This window comes from Chiloscyllium plagiosum, unplaced genomic scaffold (assembly GCF_037043375.1).
Source record: "Chiloscyllium plagiosum isolate Xiang-an unplaced genomic scaffold, Cpla_swu_hap1 HiC_scaffold_3, whole genome shotgun sequence".
Lineage (NCBI taxonomy): Eukaryota > Metazoa > Chordata > Chondrichthyes > Orectolobiformes > Hemiscylliidae > Chiloscyllium > Chiloscyllium plagiosum.
Window position 1 is genome coordinate 17,373,019 of NW_028270141.1, and position 20,277 is coordinate 17,393,295.

Below are 20,277 nucleotides of genomic sequence, written 5' to 3' on the forward strand. Positions count from 1 at the left end.
ACTTCTACATTGTGCAATCAGTGTACGGACAGAATTTCTCTGAATGTTCTCTTGATCTCCTGCCAAAGCTGCCTCAGAATATTGGCAGAAACATCCAGCACTGGAGCAAGTGGATGTTTTCGAGGAGAAAGTGAGGTCTGCAGATGCTGGAGATCAGAGCTGAAAATGTGTTGCTAGAAAAGCGCAGCAGGTCAGGCAGCATCCAGGGAACAGGAGAATCGATGTTTCGGGCATAAGCCCTTCTTCAGGAATGTGGGAATGTTTACCTACCAGCTCAGAAGTCCTGCACATTATTGCCTTCAGGTAACATGGGTGCTCAGGAGGTGGAAGGGGTGTTGTGTGCATGTGTGAGGTGGGGAGGTGGGGGGAGGATGGGAACTGTAGGCAGTGGGGGGGGGTGCTGAGAAGGTCAGCGGGAGGGTGTGAGAAAGTGGGGATTGCTGCGAGAGTGTTGGGAGGGGGACGGGGGGAGAGGATGGATCGGTGTTTGGAAAAGCCCTGCTGAATTATTGGTTATTCTACTACACCTCGGAGACCCATCATGCAAACTCATCAAGAACCGATGCAGGATGGGAAACTACAAGTAGATTTTATTATACGAAGCCTCCAATTTGTCTAGCTCCACAGACTGGCGTGGATTACAGGTCTCACCACTTTCCCAATGAAGGGCTTTTGCCCAAAACATCGATTCTCAAATTCCTCAAATGCTTCCTGACATGCTGTGCTTTTCCAGTACCACACTCTCAACTTAAATCTCCAGCATCTGCAGCCCTCACTTTTGCCTAGGTCTTACCATTACACCAGTGACCACTCACATACCCCACTGACTGGTAACATGCGGTAGACATGGAGGAGGTTGGAAGAGGACAGCAAGCCAGGTAGCATCAGGAGGTGGAGAAGTCCACGTTTCGGGTGTAACCCATCTTCAAGACTGGATGTTGGGGTACTGGAGCTACAGATAAAGAGGGGGTGGGGTGGGGTGAAGAGAGCAGCAGAATGGTGAGGTAGTGATAGGTGAACACAGGTAGTAGGTATAGCCTGGTTGGTCGCTGGCAGGGATGAATCCAGTTTGTAGCTGGGAATAAGGTTCAGTCGGAGGGATGGAAGGGAGGAGGTGGAGCTGCAACGTACTGATTTACAACCTGATTGGATGATCATTTGCATAGTCTCTTAAAGTGATTTCACATCATACACTACCAGAAGTCAAAAGGAACCAAAAAGCCCTCACCACAAACACTTAATTTTTTAAGTAATGTATTTAAAAATATACTTTAGACGCAGTGGGGAAAGACCACTATCTGAAGTCCTTTTGCTGAAGTTAAATGGCAGCCTGTTCAGTTATCAGACCCTCCTCATGCCTCACATACATATAAATATAGTCTTGTACAAGTAAGGGATCCCTTTGGTTAATTTGGATAGAGTAAAACTCCAAAGTTTGTTTGTTTCCTTAATATGCTATTGAATGGAATCGAACTGTGTTTATGACTCTGTATTTAATAAAGATATTATGAATAAAGTATATTTTTAAAATTAAAAATATTTAAATATATTTTACAAGCATCTAAGCTTGATATGGAGATTCACCCAATGGTGAACATGTCAGAAATTTGGGGTTTCTACTGTGCAGGTTTTCTGCCAATGATGGAGCACAGATTTGTCAAATGTATCCTTAGATTTAAAGTAATTCATCGCAATTAACTCAAGCAAATATAAAAATGACGTATTGCTAAAACATTCCTTGTACTATGACTTGTTAGGGAACTTTGCATGGATAGATGTTCAAGAATAGATTAAGCTAGCTTTTGACTTATAACCCAGGCTTGTTAATCTTTGTGCTTCCAATATATTTCTCACCGGGCACCTATTAATCTCAGTAACATTTTATGTCTCTGACAAAAGTGAAAATGTTGCTTATAACATGGCCACCTAATAATTAACTCTTTTGGTTTTGAAGTGAAGCCCAATTAAATGCAATTGTTATCTCTGAAGCCTGAATCCCCATATTAGGATTATACCTGGTTACTTCAGCATGCTGTGTTTGTGGTATAATGTACACAGTGGCTTTCTCTGTATGGCACAAAATGCACTTTATCTTCCTTCACTAATAACAGATAGACCACCCCTTCATTTGTCTACGTTACATACAGACAGTTGATGAAGTTCCATGGAGCAGGTGGAGGCACAAGGGACACAGTTAATGATGTTTGTCAATTCCTTTTAACATCACACCAGTTACAACCATTCATTACTTATTTAATATATCTTATTTATTCCAGCCAAAGTTGTTATGCTGATTCAGTCTTCACTTTTCTGTTTGTGATTATGTTGAACATGATTATATAGAAAGCATGCATTGGCTGAGTTAATATGATTTCTTTCATAAATTTGGGTGAAAATTGATTCTGAAAATTAGACAATTTGCAACTTCAATACCAAACAATTCATAGGGGCAGAAGTGGATACTTATTTAAGCTAAGAAGTGTTGGGGAAGGTGACATGGTCAGAGATGGGCATTGGAGAGTCACTTGTTGGGCAGGAGAGAATAGGAAGATATATTGAGAAGGAATTTCACAGTGTGGGCGTCTGCAACCAAACATCCAGGAGAGAGGGGAGTTGTACATTAGTTCACAGTCAGAAGAGTGAAAGATGTCTACTTATATTAAAGGCTACAAGTGGGAAAAGATGAAAAAAGAAAGAATTGCATTTGTACAACACTGTTCATGACAACCAAACGTCCCAGAGCACTTTGCAGCCAATGAAATCCCTTGTGTAGTGACTGGAACAAGGTTAGCCAGGTGGACCTCATAGAATCTGACTTCCCTGATTGAGGCTGTTAACTCGGTCCAATCATGGAGCCCTTGCTGACAGATATAAACAGGGGTGTAAGGGCAGTGTTTGTCACTGGCCACCCGGGTGTTTTCCTATCTTCCTGGTGGTGGAAATTGAATAAAGATTTGTGCACTTTGTGTCTTTCACTGTGTCTCCCACCTGCATACACACACCATGGGTGCTGGGGATAAAAAAAAAAAAACAGGTGTGCTACCCTCCCCCTCACTGTTTTGAAAAAAAAAATAAAAATCCAATCCCCCTCACTGTTTTGATCACACAGCATTGTCCTTCGATGTGAAGAGCAGTGTTTGTCACTGGCCACCCGGGTGTTTTCCTATCTTCCTGGTGGTGGAAGTTGAATAAAGATTCGTGCACTTTGTGTCTTTCACTGTGTCTCACACCTGCGCACACACACACACCATGGGTGCTGGGGTAAAAATAAGCACTACCGCACTTAGGTGGTAGTGGGGGGGTTAATATTAAAAAAAAGGGAAAAAAAAATAAAAAAAAATAAACAGGGGTGTAAGGGCAGTGTTTGTCACTGGCCACCCGGGTGTTTTCCTATCTTCCTGGTGGTGGAAATTGAATAAAGATTTGTGCACTTTGTGTCTTTCACTGTGTCTCACACCTGCACACACACACTATGGGTGCTGGGGATAAAATAAGCACTACCGCACTTAGGTGGTAGTGTGGGGGTTTAAAAAAAATAAAATAAAATAAACAGGGGTGTCAGGGGTTCTGTTCACTTCAGAAGCTGACTCTGAGCTAGCTGCATCAGTGTAATGTACAATGCACATGTAAATAAAGGATGATTTGGTGACGGGATAACGGCCTCTGCGGCATTATTTCACCTTACAGCATAGCCTCTTGGTGTAATGTCAGAAAAGCAACCACCAATTTACCCACAGCAAGCTCCCACAAACAGCAATGTGACTGTGTCCGAGCAATCTATTTGATCACTAATGTGGCAGAGCACTTGTAAGACCAGGAACAGTCTGATAATGCTACACTTCTTTTTGCATTTATATTTCATTGTTGAAATCTGGCAAAATTGGTGCTCAATTGTTTATAAACTACATTCACTGCCAATATTGATAAAATGGCAATCAAGTTTAAAATAGCAAAGACTAAATTAGAAATATAGCTACTGCGGATATGTTGAATAATTCATAGGACAAATACAGCAGAAGGCTAGATAATTAGGCCTCAGGATGTATTTTGTCAAGCAGAAAACAGGTGAGAAATAAAATAGGTGATTCTCTTCTGAATATTAGCACACAATCAACTGTCTGTTATTTTAATGATGGAAATGTTCATAGATGAAAGCAAGCAATGAATTTTTCTGCTCCTTGCACAATTCTGATGATAGATGCTTTACAGTAAGACACTTAAAACAGTGAAAACTTTCAGCAAGACAACATTATCACATTCCTACAATAGCCACACATGTCACTAAATATAAATCGACAGGAGTTCTTGTGCCTTGTCCCAACCTAACGTTAAATAATTAATTGATATTAATTGGGGGTACAATGTAACTGATTTGCCACAAAAACCTAGAATTTTAAATGGGAGTAATGTATGTTTATTAATGTCCCTTTGTCCTTCCTCATTGCTGTGTTTACAAATAAGAATTTCAGGAGCTGACGATTTTAGCTGACTCCCACTCTAATTATATCATAAAAGTGGCTGAAATATCCAGTTTTCTAGTTGACTACACACTGTCCCAGAAAGGGGAAATGAGTACAGGCCTCAGACTTCAAGGTGCTTTTAACCAGCAATTTAAAATGTAAAATTCAGGAATAAAGTAAGATTGCGAGCTGCCCAGGAACTTGAGACTACTCCTTAAGTGCAGCAGAAAGACTTGCAGAAATTTTCCTTTCATATGTTCAAACAGAGGAATTTACTATATCAGTTCTGCAATGTTGCTTAGCTGGCTCAAACCTTTCAAGTCATGGAAACCCCCATGATCCGGTTAAAGTGGGCATTCTCATATGTGCAGTGAATTTCGAAATGTCAGATGCTGGTCTTCAGTCAGTTACTATCTGTTGTGGGTGAGCAGAGTTTATTAACCTTTAAAGATTTTGAAGCCTGCAGATATAAAGCCAGTTACGTTAGAAATATAACATTTGCCAGCATCTGTGCTTTCAGACAGGATAATGCCTATAACTCTTTCATAAAGATACTTCCATATGCAAACATGCAAGACAGCCAAGATCTCCAAAAAGAAGCTGTCACATCAATAGGACAATATTCCATTCAGTGCAGCAAAGAGTCATGCTGGAACTACATTTATAATAAGGAAATGCCCTGTCATTTAAGTTTGTTTAATTTACTTTTTTTTCAAACACGGATCTCTCTTTGTCCTGTTGGCTTCAAAAATCATGTACAATGCTGGGTAAAGTAGTAGATATAATGTACATATGTCATAGAAATCAAACAGAATGCCACAGAAATTGATTAAAACTAAATGCACGGTTGCATTAATGTTAGAAGAAAGTGAGGACTGCAGACGCTGGAGAGTCAGAGTCGAAAAGGGTGGTGCTGGAAAAGCACAGCAGGTCAGGCAACACCCGAGGAGCAGGAGAGACTATGTTTCGGGTATAAGTGCTTCAATAGGAATGATGATGGGCTTATGCCCAAAATGCCAACTCTCCTGCCTGATCTGCTGTGCTTTTCCAGTGCCCCTGCATTAATATTTCAGACTGGCAGAGGATGGCTGCTTCTCAAAGGAGGAGTAACTCTTTCTCAATCATGACAGAAACTTACATCTTTCTAATCTAGAAATTAGTTCTAAGAAGTATCTTTGCACCGAACATTTACTCTTTGCTGTGTTAGAAATAGGCATTTTCTTTAATGATTTTCAACCAGTCTGTGACAGCTATGAATTAATCTTTGCGTATATGTGTTCAAAAACATTGCAGCCAATGCTAAAAAGATATTTAAGAAAAAGAGCCTAAGCACATGAAGAAATATCTCCACATGGCCTATTTATAAACAACATATACTATTAAAATACCTACCAAATAGCTTCATTTTTGTTTGTTTGCATTGTTGTAGGTCAAAAACATTCTTTCATTTTGCATGGCTTTCTCAAATATTCTTCCTTACATCTCATGTTTCAGGAGTTAAAGCATGAGGTGGCATTTTGACTCGGTGATGAGCATTTACTGCTTCACAGCGCCAGAGACCTAGGTTTGATTCAAGTCTTGGGCAACTGTCTGTGCAGAGTTTACATGTTCTCCCCATGTCGGCAGGGGTTCCCTCCCACAATCCAAAGAGGTATAGGTTGGGTGGTTTGCCATGGGAAATGCAGGGTTATAGGTAGGACCATGGGTCTGGTTGGTATGAGCTGAATGGCCTGATTCCACACTGTAGGGACTCTAAAGTATTAATCCTGTATCTCCTAAGTGATCTTTTGATCATCACTTGCAATTTAGTATGTTACCTCAGTTTCTCACTGCTCTTTAGATTTTATTGCAACAAAGTTGCTTAGTTACAAGAATCCTATGTGCACCTAGTCATTAAGAGAGTTCACCTTTAAGGAATCCATGAGCTATGTGTATGCAATACTGTGAACCTATCTACCTGTTAATCTGTTCTGTGTTTGCAAGCTGCACAAACCATAGAAATCGGTTGGTTTGCTGTGATGGTCTGCGTCACAACTTATAACGTGCTTTACTATTTGAAATAGACTAACCCTCAGAGTTAATCAATTCCTGATGAGTGATTGATTATTAGGCCAGTATCAGTTAAACAGCAGTGGAAAATATCATGTTGATGAGACTTATGCTTGAACAGTCCATGAGCAAGTTAATCTACAGGCGAAAAACATTGTCAATCCAATAAAATTGTGCTAGAGTGCATGAGACAACCTTTGACGTTTTTGCTCAGTACAGCATCAGCGAATCTCAAAAGCACAACTGGCTTCTCAGCAAACAAATCCATATGAAGAAGTAAATTTAACTTACTTCAGAAGGGTAATTGATCAGCTGGATCAATAACAATATAGAGATTATCAGAAGCATATTGTCAGAATGTTTTCAAAATTCCCTTGTCTAAATTGGGATACAAAAGAACTTCTGACAAAATGTAAAATGTTTTAAACTGCATTCTGAGCAATGGGCCTGGAATTTCCAGCCTTGACCATCATAGGTATTGATGAATCAGCTGGGAAAATATGGCGAGTTTGCAAAATGACATTCATGACATTGAGCAAAATAATGTGGTTCTGCCACACCTGTTGAACAGCAGGAAGAAAATCTTGCCACAGAGCAGTGAGAGATCCATTTGCACGCATTTTCTTGACATTAGTAGCTAATCTTGCCTCATTGAGTTTCCTATTCCTTGACATGCCAGATCATTAATAGAACACAAAATGTGGCTTCATTATTTGAACAATTGATATTAAAGATTATAAGAATCTGACCAAAACAAAAATCATTACTTTGTTTCCGCCTGTGTCTGCCTGATTTTAATGCGAGATGCCACATCAAACAGACATCTAACCAAAACATTAGCATTTCGTGCATCTTGATTTTGTTCTCTTGACTATTTTGCAAAAGAATGTGCCAATTAACATGCACCCTTTTCGTAATCTCCAAATTAAAATGGACTTGAAGATACCCTCTACATAAAACACATGGAATTCTGTGGCATTTGCTGAAGTATTTGGAGTAGGTAATTGTCATCTTTGTAGGAGTGTGTAGAGAAGTTTCAAATGGAGGCTGAAAATTTGTACATATTTACAATTGCAAATATAGAGGAACTCCAAGCAGAATCTTAAATGCAACATACAGTTTGACTTCAAATGATGCAGTTAAAAATCACACAACACCAGGTTATATAGTCCAACAGGTTTATACGGAAGCTTCCTAATGAAGGGTTTTTGCCTGAAACGTCGACTCGTCTGCTCCTCGGATGCTGCATGACCTGCTGTGCTTTTCCAGCACCACACACTTGACTCTGATCTCCAGTCCTCACTTTCACTTAGTTGATTTTTAACTTTGTCCACCCCAGTCCAACACCAGCACCTCTAAATCAAATGATAGAGAAAGAACTATCGTATTGCCACCTGTTTCCAACCCTGATGCACTGTCATCCATTTCTTTTTTATTGAGAAAGGAGGACAGTGTAGAATTCCAAAAGGACAATGACAGTTGGGGGTGTTGGCAGACAGATGAAGTTCAAAACAGAGAAAAGTGAAATAATATATATCTGTAGAAAATGCAAGAACGGACAATATAAGATAAGGAGTACAATTCTTAAGGAGTTACAGAAACAAAGACCTGGATCTATATGTGCATTGATCATTAACAGGACATTTGGAGAAAGAAATTAATTAAGCTTATTGTATCCTGGAGGGCATAGAGTATAAGAACAAGGAGGTTATGCTAAATTTATAAAGACACTTGTTAAGACTTCAGCTGGAGTATTGTGTGCAGTTCTGAGTGAAAACTATAGGAAAGATGTAAGTGCATTAGAGAGAGTGCAGAAGAAGTTTACAAAAACAGTTCCAGGACAAGGAAACTTTAGTCATGACGATGAATTGGAGAGATTAGGACTGTTCTCCTTGGAAATTGGAAGCTAAGAGACCTGATAGAAGACTTCAAAATCATGTGAGGTGTGGATTGACTAAATAGGGAGAAACTGTTCCCACTTGTAAAAGGATTGACGACAAGAAGGCATAGATTTAAACTTACTTGCAGAAGTAGCAACTGTGATTTGAGAAAAAGATTTTTTCACACAATGAGTGGTTTGGGCGATCTGCGTTGCCTGGAGGTAGGTTCAAGTCGAAAGGTGTGGCACTGGAAAAGCACAGCATGCCAGACAGCATTAGAGGAGCGGCAGAGTCAACATTTCAGACATAAACCTTTCATCAGGAACATGGGGTGGAAGGCAGCTGAAAGATAAGTACGAGGGGGAGGTAGCTGGGAAGGCGATAAGTGGATGCAGTTTGTGATAGATCGGTGGGGAGGGGGAACGGATAGGTGGAAAGGAAGATGGACAGGTACAACAGGTCAAGGGGGCAGTGGCAAATTGGAGGGTTGGATCTGGGATGAGGTGAGGGGAGGAGAGATAAGGAAACTGGTGAAATCAATGTTGATGCCACATGGTTTGGGGGGCTCCTGAGCAGAAGATGAGGTATTCTTCCTCCAGTCATCAGGTGGCTTGGATTTGGCGGTGGAGGCGGCCCAGGGCCTGCATGTCCTTGGGGGAGTGGGAGGAGACTTGAAGTGGTCAGCCACAGGGCGGTAGGGTTGTTTGGTGCGTGTGTTCCAGAGATGTTCCCTAAAACACTCCACAAGTTGGTGGTCTGTCTCCCCAACGTAGGCATGTAAGAGAACATTTGAAACAATGTGTAAAGGTAAAGGGGAAAAGTCAGGGGGAATGGCACTATGTCATAATGCTCATTTGGAAATCCAGCACAGACACAATGGGTTGAATGGACATCTTCTGCACTGTAACAACTCTGTGATTTATATAAAGCCTTTAACATCACAAAGTATTTTTGGTTCTTCACATCACCACCGAAAAGCAAAATGTGATACTGAGCCTGTCTGTTGTGATTCACTAGAACCATACATGGAACACTGGGTAGATGGAGGTGAACTTGAACAGGGATCATTTTATTGTACATCCTCTCAGCTCCACAGTCAGTCCTAGACTGCCCCTCAACTTCTGCCTCCTGGTCACCTGACCGGCACTCTTAAAGGGGCAACATCACGCAAGTACTTATATTACATACCTCCCCTTTATTTCCACACTCCCTTTACCAATATATTTAAATCCAACAATTATAACTATTATACAAGCATTGTGGCTAACATTTACACATATCATCAGGAATATTTACAAAAATAAAGAAAAAAGAAAATGGCTCTTCTATAGTTTACATTGACGTGACCAGTCTCTTAAAATGATTGTGATTCCTCATCTCCTTGTGACAGGAGACTTTTCCAGTGTAGTCATCCGGGCTTCCGCAGATACATCTCTGTTTGTTTGGCTGCTGTCTCCTTCTTTGGTAAGGCAAATCCTGGCTTAGAGACAGGTAACCTGGTCGACATCACTGGTCCCATCTGAACTTGTTCAGTGCTCTGAAGGACTTACCCCCCACCACCCCCAACTGGTGAGGTGCAGCGACGAGCTAGCCCAAATCCCTGGTCTACACCATATGTGACAAGGCCCAAGGCTTACTGAGTTTCTCCAGTACTTTCAATTTTTGCTTCAATCCCCTCATCTAAGTTATTCAAAAAAGTTTTTTTTAAAAAAGGCTATAAGACAATAATTGAACAAATTCCAAATTGCTCACTTTGATATTATTGATGCATTTATTAGTTATGGTCTGTGCCAATCCCAACATTTGTACCAATCCTCTGAAATTCTTTGATACCATACAGATATAAATTGAGGAAGTGAAAGCAGAAATACAGTCAAGTTGCAGGTTCAATGGAGAATAAAATCCAGCAGAGTACAGAACAGGAGATACCTATCAGTTTTCTCTGGGTGTGTTAGGTCAGCATTACTCTCAGTCAGCTGGTCTTTGTACAAAATGTTAGAAGGCAGTCAAGTCCCATCATTATGAAAGAAATTAGAAATATTTGAGTGGGAGTATGATCATTCAATGCATTGTTGTCTGAGTCAGGTTCACTGATCATTGATGCGGGCATGTTGCACTGCTTTTCATTTTGGATTATTATACTGCTTTGAAACAGGTGAATTCAAAACTGAAAGGTGTTCTGAATGTTCATATTACTGTAAAATTAAGCTAGTTAATGATTCAGGTCTCATTTCAGAATCAACCCCTGTGCTTATTAAAATAAAAGTCTTTGATGTAATTATTTTAAAAACTATTCATATTAGTTTATTCTAAATATAAATTCCACAATCTGGCAGTTAATGGCCAACAACCATTTATTGATAAATGTTTAAAATAGATTGTTGGAATTTTACCAAGTATTATATTAATGAAAAGTAAGAGTTCATTCATAATACCTTTGGTCTTTAAATATTTATTATTCTGAGTGAGCTAGAATTGAATTTGAATTATTCATCATATAGCACAGTTACTGCAAAGTAAGAATGCAATATTGGCTTCATTATGTTTAATATAACACCACAAAAACAAAATACATTCAATTTTATGAAAAGAGTCAGATGCTTTGTCAGCTTAATATGAAATGCTTATATTTGTTGAATATAGATATTGTCTATTCAGAAAATAAGTACTCCAATTGTACATCTGCACAGGTGCTCAAGTAAGATAATATTGCATGACAATTATTTTATTTAAATAATTAATACTGTTATGTCAAACATTGTCTTCTGGAGTGAAACTGTCAAAGGATGAACTGCACCTGATGAAGGAGCAGTGCTCCAAAAGCTTGTGATTTCAAATAAACCTGTCAGACTATAACCTGGCGTCATGTGACTTCTGACTGTCCACCCTAGTCTAATACCAGCACCTCCATATCATGGGTTTATTCATTCAGATGGTCAATATTCTGGTCTATGCATGATTTAGAGCACTTGAACATTGGAAGTAATGTATGCAATTGGCTTCTCCCACAATATGTCAATGTGTGGTAGATAAATCACTTGCCACCAAACTGTCAAGAATTAGATTGTCCTCATTATACTGTCAACAGTGGAATTTAGCTAGTTTGGAGGGGAGTTAGTTTCTTGACCCTTGACTTTTCCAATATAGCTTTTTACAAGTGACTTTTGAGGGTAGAAAGTATTCTTTTGTATTTATTCATGGAATATAGGGAATCCATACATTTATTGATAATCTCTGAGTGGATGATGGTAAGATATCTACCTGAACCTCTGCTGTGCATGTGGTGAATGTGCACAAAACAGTGTTAGGGAGGGAGTTCTGCCATTCTCCTCCAGACACAGTAAAGGAATGGCTATATAGTTCCAAGTCAGGATGGCGAGAGACGATGGAGGGGAACCTGCTGGTTGTGGTACTCCCATGCATCTTCTGTACTTGTCCTTTTAGGGAGCAGTGATACCAAGTTTTGGAGGTGCTATCAAAGGAGCCTTACTAAGTTAGTGCAGTGTATCTTGTTGGGTGACATGGTGGCACAGTGGTTAGCATTGCTGCCTCAAGTGCCTGAGACCTAGGTTCAATTCCCACCTCAGGCAACTGTCTGTGTGGAGTTTGCACATTCCCCCCGTGTCTGTGTGGGTTTGCTCCGGTTTCCTCCCACAGTCCAAAAATGTACAGGTTAGGTGAATTGGCTATGCTATATTGCCTGCAGTGTTAGGTGAAGGGGTAAATGTAAGGGAGTGGGCTCCTCTTCGGTGGGTCGGTGTGGACTTGTTGGGCCGAAGGGCCTGCTTCCACACTCTAAGTAATCTAATCTAAATGGTAGACATGGCTGCCACTGTGTGATCGTGAATGTTGGTACTAATCAGGTTGTTTATCCTGGATGATGGAGAGCTTCTTGAGTTTTTATGGAGTTGCACACATCCAGGCAAATGGGGAGTACCCATAATATTTCTGACTAATGCCTTGCAGATGGTGGCCTGATTTTGAGGAGTTAGAGCTGGGTCACTCACCACAGAATGCCCAGTCTCTACAGTTCAGGTTCTGGTCAGTGTTATCACCAGGAGTGACGACGGGAGGGAATTTAGCTAAATACTATGAATGTCAAGAATAGACAGACTGCGTTATTAGGAATGGTCATTGCCTGGCACTGGTGTGGTATGAATACTGGATGCCACATTTCAGCCCAAGTCTGACTTTTGTTCCAGATCCACTGCATGATAACTCCTCATGTATTGAAGCAGTTTGTGATGTCTACTAAATGTAATATGGTGAAATCTTACAGAATGTCCCATGCTTGATTTATGATGGAGGGAAGCTCATTTCGAAACAGTAGGAGGAGTTTGGGGACAACTACACTTTGATAAACAACAATTGCTGCGATTCCTGGGGCTAAAGTTATTGGCCTCCCCAACAATCACAATTATCTTCCTTTGTATTAGATACAACTTCAAGCAGCAGAGAGCTTTCTGCTTCAATCCACACAATTAACTTGTGAGTAAAGTTAGAACTCATGGAATAAAAGGAACAGTAGCAATATGGATACAAAATTGACTGAGTGAGAAGATCTTTTCCCCAGGGTAGGGGAATCCAAACATAGAGGGCATAGGTTTCAAGGTGACAGGGTAAGATTTAAAAGGGATCTAAGGGGTAACGTTTTCACTCAGTGGGTGATGCATATATGGAGTGTGCTGTCAGAGGAAGTGGAGGAGGCTGGGACAATTACAGCATTTAAAAGGCAGCTGGATGGGTATATGAATAGGAAGAATTGAAGAGGGTTAAGGGCCAGGTGCTGGGAAACGGGACTAGATTTATTTCAGATACCTGGTCAGCATGGACAAATTCGACCAAAGGCTCTGTTTCCGTGCTATACATCTCTTTGACAAGAAAGGGAATAATGGTAAAATGGATGTTTTTACTTCGAAGAATGAATACAGGCTTTTTCTTCTTTGCTTATATAGCACTATAATTTGTGGATCTTAGGACTGGTTCATTACAGCAGCCCTCATAGACAACTTCCCATCAACCTGTGCCTACTTCACTCATGCTGTTCAGATAATTTCTCCCAAGACCTCTACACTATGTAGTTGCTCAGAACCAGACCGTAACAGTTCAAGACTCAGAATGGCTGCAGCCCCAAAGCTGGTGAATTATACTTCCATATTAGACATTAGATTAGCCTAATTCTAGAGTACAGACCAATCCATTGTCTTTTCATCAGCATAAATTAGCTTTTAAACCATCTCAGCCATTAGCTTGAGTAACTCACTCCGTCAGGTATTTTGAAAAATAGGAAGGGCCATTTCAGGAAAGTGTTGTCACAGTTTCAATTCATTGAATTTCAAAACTCCTTGTAAATTTTATTTGAGACAAAGTACAGTCTAGTTCTAACATCAGCTGAACACACAGGCTAGTCACTGGCCATCTGGGAGCCATTTTCTAAAATTGTGTGCCCAGTTTGAAGACATTATTTAAAGAATGCTCACTTATAATATATCTTTATATTCATGACAAACAGGTTTGAAGAGACTATCTTCAAGGTTGGTGAGGTATGGGAACTAACATGCATTCAAGCATCTGAGGCAAGGGAGAATGGAGATTGCAAAGGTGGGGCGGCCATCATTTTCCAATCGTTCTTAGATGACCAAGAACAAGAGGAGTGAAAATCTTACCCTTGTTCAAAAAAAACAATAAGCAACAGTAGCCCAATCAGTTTATCCTCATCTGTAGAGGTGCTTTTAGAAATGATTTTGACAGATGTTTGTTAAGGAAAGCCAGTTGAGGTCATTAGAGGCAAATCATGCTTAATAGTATTACCTCCATGTTAGTTCGAGTCACGGAGGGTAATACAACAGACCAGTGAACAAAGTTAGAAATATGCAGGACAGTGGCAACAAGGATACAAAATTGGCTATGTGACAAGAAACAAAGTACTAATGAGCAGTTACTTTCAGGATCACAGGAAGGGCTGTGGCGCAATGGCTCAGAATGGTGTTAGGGCCCCTGTTGTTCCTAATTTAGGATTAATGGCCCAGTCCTGTATGGACTGGGCACAAATTCAAAATTTGCAGAAAACAGAACATTTGAAAAAAGAATAGGCCATTCAGCCTCTCAATGTTGCTCTGTTTGGTGGATGTAGAAAGTAAGAGCACAACACCATTTGGCTCTTCAATCATTCTATACCATCACAGCTGATTGTCTAACATAGTTCCCTCTTCCCTCCACCACTCCCCTTCCCAAAGCTCTTTGATCCCTTTAGCCCAAGAGCTATATAGACTCAGATGTACAGCATGGAAAAAGACCCTTCGGTTCAACCTGTCTATGCTGACCAGTTATGCCAACCCAATCTAGTCCCACCTGCCAGCACCTGGTCCGTATCCCTCCGTTTAAACCCTTATGCTATATCTAAATCCTTCCACATATATCATTTTGTCCTTAACCATATTCATTAGCAAAGAATTCCACAAACTCCACACTCTCTAGGTGGAGAAATTTCTCCTTGTCTCAGTCCTAAATATCCCAAACTATATCATCAAACTGTGGCCCTTGCATTTACCAGGTCTTGGCCTGTTCAAAATTATCTGCCTCAATGCCCTATCGAGGCTTTTCCCAAATCTCTCCACATTATGGTTTACACGATAGCAATTGATAGATTTTTGGTGATGAATAAAGAGGATAGTTTCAAACCTGGTGCAAGTAAAACCTAATAGAGAATGGGGAAATTAACTTTGGCGAGAACATAGATTCCTCTTCTGTGCACCTCCTTTTGTCAAAGTATGTATGTACCAATACACACTATTGGTGTAGTAAATGTGATGAGGTCAACCAGGTGGAGATCACAGAATGAGTTCCCTGAATTGGGGCTTTCAATCTGGTCCAAGCAGAGAGCCCCAGCTGACATATAAACAGGAGTGGTTTACCCTTTGAGAAGGGCATTGCTTGTCACTGGCCACACAGGTATTTCCTTTATTCAATTTCCACCACCAGGAAGAAAGATTTGTACACCTGTTGTCTTTCACTGTCTCACACCTGCACACAACATGGTGGTGGGGAAAATATAAGCACTACTGCAGTTAGGCAGTAGTGTGGGGGAAATAGTAAAAGGGGAAAAAAAATAATAAACAGGATTGGCTGTATTAGTGTTTTGTTAAAATTCAGCTGATAGGACTTGGTCTACATGTATTTACTTTTACCTTATCCTTTCTTCAGTAAATTATGGAGAGACTTAGGGTTTAACAACAGGAGCCTGAATGCAGTAATGATACACAAGAATGGTTCCAGGGATGAGGAATTCAGTTGTTGAGAGATTGGAGGTGGAGAGATTTGATGAAGATCTTTTTAAAAAAAAAAAATCAGGAGGGAGCGTGGATAAAGTCAAATACCTGAAACTGTTCTGATTGATGGAAAGCATGCATTTAAAATAATTTGCAAAAGCAGCTATGGCATTGAAACATTTTCATAAGTGGCTAAGGCCTGGAAAACTATATGTGGTGGAGGCAGGATCAATTGAATCTTTCAAAAAAAAAGGGCAGTTGACCTTTATCGGAAAGGCTGAGCTTCTGAGCGATGCAATTAGAGTACACACATGCAGAGACAGTGCTACATCAACAGCAGCTGACTGTCAAAAAGATGGTGCTACCCATATACTCTGGTGCAGTGAAGAGAAGCCACCTGCCTTGCAAACTCAGTAAGAAACTTGAAAGGTAGGAAACCCAGGTCTGATTTATTTCAAGCACATTTGAAAATCAATAATGAAGACTTCCAACACTTGTGTAGTTGGGAAGAGACTAGTTTTTAAAACCTCTATATCCCAGCCAAAAGTGTTGTTCGCTTAACAGGGTGGCGAATGTTCTTACGACTAATTCTATACTTGAACGGTTTCATCTACTAATTCATTTTGTGGGACTGATAGCTTCCCTGTCTCCGCCCAGTTAGTTACAGACCTACCCACCACTGCATACAGACCCCCCATGACCATTACCAGGTAGACATCCTGTTATCAATATCTGTATGGAAACAGATGACTCTAAAGCCAGGGGGCATTCTGCACATTCCAGCAGCCATTTTAAGCATTGGGAGTACATACCCAAGTGTCCAAAACAAAAAGTTACAGGACTGCAGGGGAAAGGAGTAAAAAGAATGAAGAAGCATGTTTACCTAACTACAGAGGGTCAGCTATAACAGGCTGAATGGTCTGGTTCAATGCTATAGGCATTTTCAATATTAAGTAAACCCAACTACAAATAAGCTTGAAAAGTTATCAAATCTTAAGCATATTGTTTCCTACAAAGAACTAGTATCCAATTATTAGATTTGATTATTTTCTCTATTCTTTTGCCAGCTAGATGGGTGTTCCACAATGGCTGAGCCAGAAAGGCTGACCAATTTCCCTGGAGCAGCTGCTGGAAAGCCATCCTCTTAAACCGCTGAGGTCTAACCAATGGAAGTACGCTTGAAGCTGTTGACTTATGTAGCACTTTGGTGTAGTCAAGTAACTTGAGGGACCAGGACAGAGGACAGTAAAGAGTCAATTACTGGGTGTGCATCAGGACTCTCATAGATGGAGTCAGCTAAGGATAGCATCTCTAACTATGACAGAATTCATGAACCTGCTGCATTTTTAAAGGACAATCTGATGATTTCAATGGTCACCATCACCAAGATTAATAAACTTTGATTTGGAGATACTGGTGTTGGACTGGGTGTGATTTTTAATAAATTTTGGAATTTTAAAAAAGTTTCACAAGCTGTTGCAGTGAGAATTTTAACCTATATCACAGAGCATTAAGCGGAATTGTGGCTTATAGAGGACAGTGACATTCCTCATAGGCGGTTGTCCCTTCAGCAGCACAGGCAACAATATGTCTCATTCCAACAACTTCACTTACGGTCTTCTGAAGATTCCCAATCCGTTTGAGTGTGTGCGTGCATGTGCATGCGTGCACGTGCGTGTACACTGTGTGCTGCTGTTCCTTGGGGAAGGGAGAGCCCCATCCGAGTACCACCTGGTTCAGCAGGACCTCCAGCTCCGGCCCCAAAGGTAAGCTGCCCATTTCCTCCCATTCACCATGCCAGTGGCAAATATTAAGAAAATGCACAGGGAAACCGACTGACTGTACTTGTCTGGATGCAGTGAGCTTTGAGATGCTGTTGATGCAAGGCAACACAATGGCTCAATGGTTAGCACTGCTGCCTCAGCACCAGGGACCCAGGTTCAATTCTTACCCTTGGGTGACCATTTGTGTGCAGTCTGCACACTGGCCTGTGTCGGTGGGTTTCCCCCCCACAGTCCAAAAGATGTACAGGTTAGGTAGATTGGCCAAGCTAAATTATCCAGGGATGTGTAGGTTAGGTGATTAGCTGTGAAAAATGCACGGTCCCAGGGATAGAGCAGGGTCATAAGTCTGGGTGGGATGCTCTTCGAGAGTTGGTGTGAACTTGTTGGGCCAATGGCCTGCTTCCACACTGTAGGGGTCCCATGAAATAAAGTGGATTCCAGGATATCCATAGTGGTAAGTCATTCTGGAAACTGCGTGTACTAAGAGGAGACTGGAATCAGACATGGAGTGGCTTGGTAGTTAAATTAGTGGGTTTGATTACATATGACTATTAAATTCACTGGACATAGTGATGGCAATGCCTTCAAAAACAAAACTCACTTGACCAATAAAGTAGAAGATTGAGCCCTCAAATTTTAACAATTCCGCTTTTATGGAGTAATTTATTTGCATGTAGCATTTTCCTTACAGTAACATTGCAATTCAGAGAGAATATTGTAATAACAATACATTGAAGCTTTGTTTTCAAATCTGTAATTACTTATCTTTCATAGAAAGAAAATACTCTTTACATTACACTCGGCCTGATTTTCCCCTAGTTTAGTTGCTGCTGATAAGAATCAGGCACAAATTACAATCCATCACAAGAATGGCACTTTCTAACTTTGTGACCATTGTATCAGAAGAATAAAAAGATAAAATACTATGGATTCCACTATGGATGCATGGTTATTGTGCTTTCCAGAGGATATTTAAAATTCATTCTACATCTCCCTTCCTCAAATCAGATCAGTTAACAATATCCTGGAATTAAAGGGGTTTTTTTTGTGGAAATGTTACAACAAAGAAAAAGTGAAACAGACTCACCTCATTAGACAATGACCTCAAATGTATGAGATTATCCTTTCTTCGAAAAGACCTTAAAACATTTTTGCACCTAGTTGAAGCCATTTCCAGGAAGAAAAAACCCTTTGATTGTTGGATATGTACTGAACCCAGATGGTTAGAGAAAGTCCATTCCGTTCACTCTTCAACCAAATGCCATACTGTAGCGCATGGCAGAGAGTAGAGACTGCTATTGACAGTGCAAGGCAACAATGTTGAATTGCAGCCTGCAATCCAATTGCATCTGCAACCTTACTTGAAAAAAGGCTAATACAGGGCTATGAAAAAGAAAAAAAAAAAAGTGCTCTAAATTCTCAGCAGCTCTGGCAGCATCTGAGGGGAATGTGCTGGAAGGAGGGGAAAGGAAGAAAATTTCAGATAGATGAATTTTAAATCAGAACTCAATCTGACATGTTAAGCCTGTTCCTCCCTTGACTCTAGCCTGACTTACTAAATTGCAACATTTCCTGCTTTTACTTCAGGATTTCCAGTAACTGCAGTATTTTGCTTTAACAATTTTGACCCCAGTATTCCAACTAGGTATTAAAAAAGTCTGGAGCAAAGAATTTAAAAGTTTTAACAGCAACAAGTTATTTGCTATCCATTTTTCAGAAAATTAAAGTCAATGCAATAATCAAATTAAAATACATAAAAACCGTCCTGAGAAAAATGCCTCAACCTAAATATTGTTTTACAGTTTTGATATTTCCCACAATAGCTTGGTGGGCAAAACCAGGTACATGTCAATAGGCTGCGGTGACCTTTAGTTATGGAAAAGTAAAGCATTGAGGTTTACTTGGTCAATCACTTCTAGCCCAGCTGAGGTACAAACACAGGGATGGTGTGTCTGTGTCCAGTTAACAGCCGGCAGTCACAAATGCAGCCCAGCATAAGACATCACCTTCATGAAAGAGAAAAAAAAACAGGGGTGGAAGCGTGTGGGAGTGTTGGGTGGACAGCAGCTGGTGAGATCAACAATTTAAACTAGATTAGCCTTCGAAGCTGCAGTGTTTACTGGGGCATGAAAAACTCATCTAAAAAAGGTGAATGTAAATCAATCAAAAGTGCACAGTATAAATAATAATTCTACATCTGTTGAGGAAAACTTGGTGAATATTTCTGAAGACCACAAAAAGGAGTGTTTAAGAGTGGATGGTAATCTTTTAAAAAAGATTAACTGGCATCAACTTGGAACACGTTACACAAAATATTGACAATAAAAAGTTATTTCTCCTTATGAAACCTGGTGTTTAACATACCTCTATCAAGTAACTTCATTCTTAACCTGTAATAATATCCTTACAGAAGGACAGTTCATAAAGTAAAAAAAAAGTTCAGTGAAGGGATAGCAGCTTTCCTATTACATTACTTTCAGCTTATCTCAACATGAGCAATGGCTGCGAGCACTTAATGAACAAAAACCATTTCACAACGTGCAGAGTTTAATCCTGGGGAGCTTTGAGGTTTTCCACATTTGGCAGCTGTTCTCTCCAGAAAGTGAATTGGCTGTAGGTATCAGAGCAAGGGAAGTCAGAGGAATGCTCTCTCTTTAGCAGAGGGAACACATGGTCAACTATTTCACTCAGCCTTACGTAACTGGAAAAAGAAACAGAATGGATTTTGTATTAGAGACTGAATGCACTCTCACAAACACAGACTGTTTAAGCAAAGTTACCACTTTGTCTCTCACCCCACATGCCCCAGAAGTCTAAGTAGTTTGTGGTTCACCAA

The 20,277-nt window shown here is 40.3% G+C and overlaps 1 protein-coding gene across 4 annotated transcripts in view; it reads right to left on the reverse strand.

Moving 5' to 3' along the window:
• Positions 1-18,075: 18,075 nt before the first annotated feature.
• The window catches only part of lpin1a (lipin 1a), a 113,280-nt gene continuing 111,078 nt past the window's right edge, over positions 18,076-20,277 (reverse strand). For all 4 annotated transcript variants that reach the window (XM_087977643.1, XM_087977639.1, XM_087977652.1 and 1 more), the window contains one exon: positions 18,076-20,142. In XM_087977643.1, coding sequence (XP_087833769.1) covers positions 19,989-20,142 — 154 coding nt within the window. In that variant the 3' untranslated portion in view covers positions 18,076-19,988. The remainder of the gene's footprint in view (positions 20,143-20,277) is intronic.